The 10,489-nt window shown below is 27.7% G+C and overlaps 3 protein-coding genes across 5 annotated transcripts; 2 read left to right on the top strand and 1 right to left on the bottom strand.

The window, feature by feature from the left end:
• The first annotated feature begins 928 nt into the window (after window positions 1-928).
• Rnrs (ribonucleoside-diphosphate reductase subunit M2) lies at window positions 929-4,850 on the top strand. Of its 3 annotated transcripts, none has more exons than XM_072011151.1 (7): window positions 929-1,134; window positions 2,171-2,230; window positions 2,310-2,498; window positions 2,570-2,805; window positions 2,902-3,130; window positions 3,327-3,545; window positions 3,626-4,850. In XM_072011151.1, exons 1-7 carry the CDS (start codon window positions 1,066-1,068, stop codon window positions 3,776-3,778), a joined length of 1,155 nt encoding a protein of 384 aa, XP_071867252.1. In that variant the 5' UTR covers window positions 929-1,065; the 3' UTR covers window positions 3,779-4,850. The 3 variants fall into 3 exon arrangements, with proteins under 3 accessions (XP_071867252.1, XP_071867253.1, XP_071867254.1); XM_072011152.1 differs by lacking the exon at window positions 929-1,134 and adding an exon at window positions 1,490-1,573; XM_072011153.1 differs by lacking the exon at window positions 929-1,134 and adding an exon at window positions 1,917-2,051.
• Window positions 4,419-5,667, bottom strand: Adi1 (acireductone dioxygenase 1). Its single transcript, XM_072011169.1, has 4 exons — window positions 5,459-5,667; window positions 5,120-5,239; window positions 4,855-5,034; window positions 4,419-4,795 (listed from the first exon to the last, which is right to left on the bottom strand). The coding sequence occupies exons 1-4, from the start codon at window positions 5,579-5,581 to the stop codon at window positions 4,661-4,663; spliced, it is 558 nt and encodes a 185-aa protein (XP_071867270.1). The 5' UTR covers window positions 5,582-5,667; the 3' UTR covers window positions 4,419-4,660.
• Window positions 5,668-5,714: 47 nt separating this feature from the next.
• LOC139991193 (uncharacterized) lies at window positions 5,715-8,991 on the top strand. Its single transcript, XM_072011129.1, has 2 exons — window positions 5,715-5,843; window positions 6,032-8,991. The coding sequence occupies exon 2, from the start codon at window positions 6,121-6,123 to the stop codon at window positions 8,965-8,967; it is 2,847 nt and encodes a 948-aa protein (XP_071867230.1). The 5' UTR covers window positions 5,715-5,843; window positions 6,032-6,120; the 3' UTR covers window positions 8,968-8,991.
• Window positions 8,992-10,489: the final 1,498 nt, after the last annotated feature.

Raw genomic sequence — 10,489 nt, forward strand, 5'->3', positions numbered from 1 at the left:
TACATTTTTAATATCAATAAATATGTACGTATCTAAATATTGAATAAATTTGTGTTCTATATTGATATTTTATACTGCTGCGTATACGTCTTGATCTACTACAGATATAATTGTGAATCTATCTTAATATTTCTAATGTAAAGTTTAAATATTAGATAGTTCCAATATTTTAAAATTTGTGCCCTTTTAATTAAATTTAATGTTATACATATTTATCCTATATATACATATATTTATTTGTATTCCATTTATTTCACATTATTTGTCCTAACTACCAAGTAAGGCTACATTTATGTTGGAGTTACGATGAACAGGAAGAGTGGCGATAAGAACGAAATGTGGAAATACATGCAATTATAACGTGAATACATGCATAAAACGCTTCGCACACTGTACGCATATAACACAATATTATATATCAGTGCTTCGATCTCACTGTCACTCTTATCATTTATTGCAGGTCCAATGTAAACGGACTCTAATATTCACACAATCTTTTAGTCATTCGTTATTAAGCATGAAGTGGCAAAATAAAATAATTTGGAATTCGAGATGTATCATTAAGACAAATACAATAATGATCGAAGATAATAATTATCTAGGAAACGCTGACCGATGCTTTGAATCTTTTTGAATGATAGCATAACTTGGTATTAGGCCTTTCGTTGAAGATTATGCCTTATATTGATAATAATGTTTCTTTACCATTACATATTAAGAAATACGCGGGAAAAGCCAATGTCAACATATTATAATTTTCATTCTTATTGTCATTGTAGAATGCAAGATAATTATTTTTAAATATTTCCAAACAAATATCATTCACAAATATGTGCTTTTTACGATATTGTAGATGTGAACGCATTTTTGGCGGCAACAGGTAATTATTCGATTGGTTGCCAGTAATTTGGCGCGAAGCAGAAGGAAATTATGGGTAAAGAATGTATACTTCTGGAATACTTATAGTTTACTGTGAGCATTTGGTTGGTTTTTGTGGAGTGCTGACAACTTTTTGAAACTTATATTCTTTATTCACTTTTTCTGCAAGATTTGTTGAATTTTATAATGCCACTTCAAATTTCAACAAAGGAAAATATTCGTAAACATCTTGAAAAGGTTTCTTTGAAAGATAATGTAAGTTTATTTATATATTTTATAATCCTAATTTATCTGAAATCTTATATTCTAGATTGATTATTGCTTAGTTTTCTTTCTCAGTATAATTATTATTAAAGAATTTTTATCTATGTTAATTATTAAAACTGTTATCAAGAAGAGGTTTTATTTCTTTTTTTGTTCCATTTTTATTAGTACTTATATTTATTAATTATAATAAAAAATGCAAATTATATTATACTATTTGTAAATATTCTACATATATTGAGAAACTAATTCGGCATAAAAGATAACTATGTCGACTTGTTAGATATAAATTATTAATTTTATAGTGAGTTATTTTTATAACGAATTGTAAATTTTATTAGATAATGAAAATCAGAACTTACAATATTAAATTACATGATATATTAACATATTAAATTATTTTTGTCAGTTCCACATGTCTAACACAGATGTAAGATATACTTTTGCTTTATTTTTCCATAGAAAAATGGTGATTTGTTATATTCAGCTTGTTATAAACAAATAAACAATTCTGTTAAATATAATTGATTGAAAAAACCAAAAAATACTATTAATAATGAAATATTTATATTATAATCTGTGTTATGTTCTATAAAATTTCTCAGATTTATAATAAAGTATAATGTATGAATATTAGCATATTAGTATACATACTAAAAATGTGGAATATTGTGATATTTTGTGGATTATTTACTGTTTATAATATCCTGATTAATGTTTTGTTTGGTAAGAAATGAATTCATACATAGGTTATCATAACTTTTCCTGAATTGTGTAAATACTATTACATGTAATTATGCAATACAATAATATTTGTCATTTCATGATTTTCTATGTATTTCTGTTCTTCAAAGTGCTATTGAAGAAATTCTTTATATCTCCTGTAAGTAACATATTAAATCTAATAGGTATATGACAAGCAAACTATTTTTAATTGTAACTGTTATTAATTATTTGATACTGTGACTGTGACTGTTAATTTAGCAAAATATATTCTGTGTATTAACTTTTATATTTTTGTTTTTAGACTTCTCCAAAGAAATTATGTGTTTCTCCAATTATTTCACAAGAGAATGGTACCAAAAATGTAATACATACTTGTTTTGCATTTATATAATTAAGATGATTAATTATAAGATTTTTATAATAATTTTATGTATTTTCAGGGAACTAAAGCCAAAGATGTAAAAAAGATGATTTTAAAAGAAAATGGATTCAATCCAGAATTAGAACCATTACTGAAAGAAAATCCACGTAGATTTGTTGTCTTTCCCATCCAATGGCCTGACATTTGGCAAATGTATAAAAAAGCTGAAGCGTCATTTTGGACTGTTGAGGAAGTGGATCTTTCTAAAGTATAATTCTTCAAATAGTTGGACATAAAAAGAAACATATAAGTTAATAATTATATTATATATCTTCATAGGATGTATTTGACTGGAATCATTTAACTAATGATGAGAAACATTTCATATCTCATGTCTTAGCATTCTTTGCGGCTTCTGATGGAATCGTTAATGAGAATCTCGTCGAACGATTTAGTCAGGAAGTACAAGTAACCGAGGCACGTTGTTTCTATGGTTTTCAAGTCGCCATAGAAAATGTGCACTCAGAAATGTACTCTATGTTGATTGATACATATATCGCAGATACCAAAGAGAGGTAAATAACAAAGTACCTTTTTTATCAATTATTAAATGTTATTGTACAACTTTTAGTAAAAAAAAACTTCTATTCATTGATATTGTTTGTTCATAGAGACTTTCTGTTCAATGCGATTGAAAATTTACCATGTGTTGCGAAAAAAGCTAACTGGGCATTAAATTGGATAAATCATGAGAGTGCCACATTTCCTGAACGAGTGGTTGCATTTGCTGCAGTGGAAGGTATTTTCTTTAGCGGTAGTTTTGCCGCTATTTTTTGGCTGAAAAAAAGAGGTTTAATGCCAGGACTTACATTTAGTAATGAGCTTATTTCTAGAGATGAGGTTAGTATACAATTGTTTTAATACATAGTAAAGGAATCAGTGATATGCAGAACTAGAAAGAAGACGAGCGAAAAGAATGCGCGTTCAGTTGATTGTATAATCCTGTCAGTCTTCTTTCCAACTTTGCATAATATATATGTGAGATGAGTACAAAAGTTACAGTACTACATAAAATCAACTAGTTTACTTAATTTAGGGACTACATTGTGACTTCGCATGTTTAATGTTCAAACATATTGTACAAAAACCGTCTTGCGATCGGGTCACATCAATTATTAAAGATGCCGTTAAAATTGAACAAGAATTTTTAACGGAAGCTTTACCTGTTCAAATGATAGGAATGAACTGTACACTTATGTGTCAATATATCGAATTTGTTGCTGATAGATTACTTACAGAATTAGGCTGTGAAAAGGTTTGTAAAAGTATTATAATTTTAATGATAATATTGGCCAAATTAATATGTATATTAATTTTAAATATTTTTATTTTCAGATTTATATGTCCGAAAATCCATTTGATTTTATGGAGCACATCTCTTTAGAAGGTAAGACGAACTTTTTCGAAAAGAAAGTAGGAGAGTATCAAAAATGGGGAGTAATGCAAGATAAAGTCGAAAGCAATTTTACAGTTAATGCTGAATTTTAATTTACTCGGTGACAGTAATAGGAAAATTGACTATCTCTCTCTTTGTTTCTTTTTTAAACAATAAGAAGTACGGTTTGATTGTTTTTTATTTATGTATGAAGCAAGAATGTTATATATGCTTTACTTATCTATGTAGATGGAAAATAATTTTCATTGCTTCTTTTCTTTTCTCATTGATTAAGACTAGATTGTATATTACTAGAACCAAGGTTGATAATTGTTAATTTATTTTTTACTATAATTTTTATATTTTGACAATGATATTTAGAGTTCAATAACAACTGGATCTACTTCATTTATCATATTTCTTATGAAGTTATGATACATTTATTGCGACATTTATTTTGAGTATTGTTATATATTATATTCAATTATAGAAATAATTTTGCTTTAAAACGAGTCATATATTGGCAATCAAAAGCTTATTATTTCATAAAACAACATGCAAATGAAATTTGTATAGAAATATAAAAGTTCAAAAGGACAACAAAAATATTTAACAATTGAGACAAAACAATTCAGTATTTATAATAAGGCTTATGAATATGTATATAATGTAAAAAATATAATAATCTTTATTATAAGCAACAGGAATAGGTAATTATCGTGAATATAAGATTACTAAACAATTATATATATAATGTGAAAAGTTTATATCTTTATTAACAATTGATAAATTTTATGAAATTTATACATTCATTTTATAAAAATTGAATGTTTTAGTGATACAACAATTTCAGAAAAAAGTATTTTTCATGATAGGCAGGAATGTGAATATAATTGTATACTATCTAAACCTATGTAAATTTTACACAATTGGAATTTGTATATAAATCTTCTATTCTCACAAAATATATATTTCCATAAAGTTTATAACAAACATTAAAGAGACTTTATTTGAAAGCCATTGTTTAAACGATTTAGGTAATTTTTACGGCATTCCATGCCGTCAGCTGGTCTATTGTATGGCAACCAAACAGGTTCGCCCACGAAATAACGTTTTGCTTTGATGTAGTTCTAGAAAATCATAATGATGTAATTTTTAATAAAACTTAAAAGTGTAATAAAATACTTACTTTAATATCCAAGGTAAACCTATGATATATTCCACTTGGAATAATTATCAAATCTCCAGCTTTAACTTCAATACGTATCCATTGGTCATTCTTGTCTCTAACATCAAAATATCCTGTTCCATCCAAAACTAACCTTATTTCTTCATCAGTATGAAGATGTTCGGTGAAGAAATTTTTTAACTAAAAATTTAAGAAATAATTTGTATTACTTTATTTTGATAAATTATCATGGAAATTTATCGAAAGAAATAGAAATTTTACTCACTTTTTCCTCGTAATTCGGGAGACATTCCTTAGAACATTCTATTTCGTCTTCGTATGTATAACCACGTTCTGCTTTCAATACTGTCAACGTGTTATCATTTTGATAGTTTTTGTAATCAATCTACATTAACATCAAGTTAAATATATAAATAGAACGTTAATACAACGTGATTTTCTCAATAACATATGAAGGTCAAATTTGAAGATAATTTCTTTTTTACATAATTTTTATTCAATGCGCACGAGCATAAAACGAAAGTAATACGATTACAAAATTACAACCGAACGACAGATGTCAATAACGAAAAAATTTTACTGAAGTATACAAATGTGACCTAACCTTAAAATATTCAACACCTGTTTTCTTAAACAAATCCTCAAGAGAAATATATTCAGGTAGTTGTTTATGGTGTTCTAACCGTTGATCGGCATCGCTGTTATCCATGTACCACGCACGAACCATTTTTCTTCTGTGAATAAATCTGATTAACTCAGTTGTAGCTTTTATAACTTGTTATTCGCTAATGTCGTAACCTTAATGATAAAATTATCTATTATAGATGTAGTATACATTTTTTACTGGACTTTAAAGAAACGTATAAACTTATCTGACTAACTGATATTGAAGCATAATTTTAAATTGAAAATTACATGCTTTTATTGTAATTATGTTTAAATATAAAGGATGAATATATTGTCTTATTATTCTACAAACTTATGGTAATGTTAATATTTTATGTATTTTTTACATATTTTTTATTTTTATGTAATGCAAGAACAAATCATTTGTTCTAATGCAATTTGGATTATTTCATATATCATATATCATAGTTATTTATGTATATTGAATTCATATTTACTAATGTCATTTTAGTAATTGATATATTTAATAGCAATTGTATTTAATTTTCAGAGGTATTTATATAAAGATGTACATATGAATCTCTATCGATAAAGGAAAGGCTTTCATGAAACAATATAGTTCTAATTAATTATACTAAGATGGAATGGTCAAGCAAACTAAATGAATTTTACAAAAAGATTCAGATGTATCTAATGAAAATGAGTCAAGAATGTGGAGAATTGAAATTACTTACTTTGTGCATTACAACTGAGAATAATGATCATATTGAACACATATGTAAATCAATGAACAATATATTTAAAACCTATAATATACCTATAGAGGAAAAGACTTCAATAAATAATGAAAGATGTATACAGTCATATAAATACTTATTATTAAATACTAATTTTGAGAATCAAGAACGTTTGGCAGAAGATCTTGTCAGCGGTCACTTGGTTGATATGTGTCCACCTTTATCTCCATATTTGCTTATACAAATATTATGGAGTCTTGAGTATGAGGAGGTTTTAATTGAATCTCTGTTATATATGCCACTTGATCTGTGTACAGAGGTAGTGAAAACAGTTACAAAATGTATAGACAGATTACCCTTTCAAAGATTAGTTAAAGCTATATATCAATTGATACTAATCATATACACTAAATTCTCTCAATTAAAGGAATGTAGTGTACAATCCAAGAATGTTGAGGAAAGCGTACAAAATTTATTAATGAGTTTTGAAGAATTCTTACCATTGTTAACAAATCCAAAGTTACCTTATTTGATGGAAGCATCAGGCTTAAAGAAATGTGAACGACATGGTATCATGTTAAAGAAGTTAATTTGTACAATAAGAAAATGTTTGGAAAACAAAAGTAAAAAGATATTGATTTCTAGTGAACTTGAAAAATTGTATAGCATTACGTTTGGAAGAGAAGCACTTGTAAAGTGTGAAAGTACATTGATAGAAAATACTATATCGACATTAAATCAACAATTGATGAACTTATTGCTGACTAAAATCAAAGAAGTTGATTGTAATATTTACTTAAGCTGGGCAGAGTTGGATGATCAAGAGAACAATATGATCTCTTTACAACGTTCCATTGGAATTGAATGTTATTACTTTATAGATTTTGTATCAAATGATAAGCAATTATCGGAAAACACGCATTTGATAGAATGTTTACAGCAATTATCATGTAAATCAGATCCTAAACAGTCGAGCTTTGCTTTAAGTTTATCAGAACTCTGTTGTGCCATACATAGTGGTAAAAAAGAGCTCATGAGAGAATTGTTATGTAGGTACAAAGAATGGGACCGCACGGCGCTTGATTTCGTTTATGACAATAGATCATTACTAGAAAAAAAAGACTGTTTAACACTGTTAGAATATCTTACTTTTGTTCTTACACAATCAACAGAGGAAGATTTAAAAGAATTTAGTTACACTTTAGTTATAAAAATATTATCGTGTCAAAGTGTAACAGACATTTACGAAATTATAACGATGTATTTAACAAAATATGATGGTAAAAGTTATTTAGAGTGTCCGCACACAGATGAAGCATTTCACGAGTTTATTATGCGAAACACAAATTTACAAACTTCCACGAATTTAAAAACGGTTTTACTATTTCTTTTAAAAAATCCTAAAATGATACTAACAGTACTTTTGAAAATTACTATTGGTCATTCTCGTTATAGAAATATTATGATTTCTCCTAATGATTTACTTTTACTATCACCATTTATGCAAATAAGAGAAGGCAATAATCAAATATTATTAACAAGTGTGCTAAGAGTTATTTGTATAGAAAATACAGAATGGAATGCTAAAAAATTCATGGACCTCGTGAATATCATGTTAGACAATTCTGTAATTAAAGTACATGACTTGATAAATAACGTTTATATACCATATTTAAGGCAAGATACCTTTAATGTATCAAACATAAGTTCTGTTCTTAATAGTATTCGCAAACTGCAGGTGAAATGTACCAAAGATACGAATATTAAAGACTTGATATTAGCTCTTTCAAGAAGAATGTCGTTCCTTCGAAAAAATACAAGCATCTCCAAATATGTAAGCAATGAAATATTTATTCAGATAACAAGAATATTGCCATATTTTTTGGAAAACAAAAATTTTTCTGTTTCAATGAAAAAAGACATTATTGATGGGATTGATTCTGTCATCGAACCAATAGACAAGTTACATTTCGCTTCCCTTTGGTATTTTATACAAAAAGGCGTCAGTGTAATTTATGTAATCGAAGATTATCAAAGACGTTGTTTTGTTGTATTGAACAGATTAAAAGAAGATCCAAAAACTTCAGAAAAATTGCGACATTATTTGTCTAATTTAAATTTATTAAGAGAAGACTTTCTGCGCCATTTGATCATTCGTTCGACCGAAGAAGAATATCAGAGAATATGTTCTGAGCTTACTATAATTTATTGGTTCGTTTTTGGATGGAATGACGAAATCGATGCATACGATCATATTCTACGTGTGACGATGGAGGCGTGTTGTTTATCTCTAGAATATCCATCTATCGGTGGGTACGATTTATTCACATTTTTACTTAAGTCTTTCACGCGTTTCTGTAGAACTTTTGTATCGCTTGAAGGAATAGAAAATTATGAGCAAGTATACCAAACGTTAATTAAAAATATCAACCGACTCGATGGAAGCATAAGACATAGTCCTTATGCGGATCTATTCACTACCTGTATTACGCATTTAAATGATCAGACAGAAAATGATTCTGCAAGTTTTCTGCAAGATGTTTTAAACACTTTTCATCATTTCAGTGATCAATGCTTTGAATATAATAAGTACAATGAATATAGTGAAGCAACATATAAAATACCTCATTCTCTAAAAATTTCAAATTGTTATATGACCTATGAAATAATTTCTGCTTGTATGAAAGTACCTGCAACAGAAGCTTATGAATGTATTAGGAGAATGAACGATCTATTTGTCCCGAAATAAATAAAAGTGGGAATGGATTATGAATATTGATTCTTTGTTGAATTTAAAGTATTTATATTTTAAGTTTACATTTATGTAATCTATTTCATTCTTTTACTATTAAAAGATCTAAGTTGGCCTTTATCGATACCATCCTGAAATTTCACAAAATGCTAAAGCAGAAATTTAATATACTTCATGATATGCTACAATAGTTGCATTAGGTAAAATATATTGTATTTATAATATTAAGATTAATACACAGGCTGTGGCAATAACTCTGATCATCCTGAATATTTCCGTTATTTTTAGAGATATGGAAAAATTTTGATTACAAAAGTTGTATAGTGTGAAGGAGGCCATAATATAGCAGTAATAATCTTTTTGTAGGTAAAGGGTTTTCAAAGATTTCAAGGTCACGTCCGTTCTTTTAAATTACTTTTTTATGTTTGATAAAATATAGGATGTTTAGACGATCTCAACAACCCTTAATACAAGGTCGTTTAACAATAAATAAAAGACAAAAATCAAGACAGCAACAAACATTACGTCATGATGAAATGGTGCAAATTTTGAAATCATCGAATTGCCGAAGCCTGTTCACTTATCATTTCCAAATTGATTGAGTCTTTGTTTCATGCCTAATAGCATTGTTAGCTTTTTTTGGTACACAGTATTTTTTAATATTTCCCACAGAAATCGAATGGTGTTTTTAATCATTAATAAATATCAGGAAGATAAGCTAGCCACAAAACTGACCCATCACGTCTTATCCATCGATTGAGGAAGATTCTATCAAGTAGTTTTTACCGTGCATAATGCGTGAGACAGTAGTGTTATTGGTTACAAATGTAAATATGTCCAACGACTAATACCGGGAGAATATTACAAGATATGAAACGAAGACTCATTGCATTGTATGTGCCACAATCAATCCGGAAGTGATAACAAGTACACGGGCTTTGACAATTCGACGATTTCAAAGTTGCATCGATGTAAATGGGCACTTCGAACATTTATTATGACGTAAGGTTTGTCGTTTACTGTTTTATTTCTTGTTGAATGACATTGAATTAGGAGTCGTTGAAATCATTCTCTACTCTACCAGTCATACCAAAGTATGGTACGGAATTTTAAAAACGGAGGTAAACTTGAGATATTTTTAAGTGATCAGAGTTATTGCCGCACCCTATATTTGTAAATATATATATAAATATATATACTTACCACTAATTCGTTACACAATTTGTTTTCTTCTTTTTTGAGTCTACAGATTTTAGTTTTTGTGCGATTTTTATCGAATTATAAAGTATTTAAAAAATTATTTCCATAATAAACCATAAAACAACTAATGCAAATGGATATTAAATATTTTCACGATCAATAAATTTCTAATTCGATTATTCTATTGCTGAATCACTTTATGTAAAAGAATTTATTAAAAATTTTACAAGTTTAAAAATTATAGGGATTTTTTGTATGTATTTTCAATTTTTGTAACGAAAAATTTTTTACATCTTATTGAAATCTCCAACTTTTCATC

Source organism: Bombus fervidus, chromosome 9, assembly GCF_041682495.2.
Source record: "Bombus fervidus isolate BK054 chromosome 9, iyBomFerv1, whole genome shotgun sequence".
NCBI classification, from domain to species: Eukaryota; Metazoa; Arthropoda; class Insecta; order Hymenoptera; family Apidae; genus Bombus; species Bombus fervidus.

Coding starts and splice junctions, on each gene's coding strand:
- LOC139991193 (XM_072011129.1), top strand. CDS start 6,121: ATGGAATGGTCAAGCAAACTAAATGAATTTTACAAAAAGATTCAGATG.
- Rnrs (XM_072011151.1), top strand. CDS start 1,066: ATGCCACTTCAAATTTCAACAAAGGAAAATATTCGTAAACATCTTGAA. Junction 2,499..2,569: donor AGGAAGTGGATCTTTCTAAA/GTATAATTCTTC, acceptor ATATCTTCATAG/GATGTATTTGACTGGAATCA. Junction 3,546..3,625: donor CAGAATTAGGCTGTGAAAAG/GTTTGTAAAAGT, acceptor TTTTATTTTCAG/ATTTATATGTCCGAAAATCC.
- Adi1 (XM_072011169.1), bottom strand. CDS start 5,581: ATGGTTCGTGCGTGGTACATGGATAACAGCGATGCCGATCAACGGTTA. Junction 5,240..5,458: donor CAGGTGTTGAATATTTTAAG/GTTAGGTCACAT, acceptor ATGTTAATGTAG/ATTGATTACAAAAACTATCA. Junction 4,796..4,854: donor GGTTTACCTTGGATATTAAA/GTAAGTATTTTA, acceptor ATGATTTTCTAG/AACTACATCAAAGCAAAACG.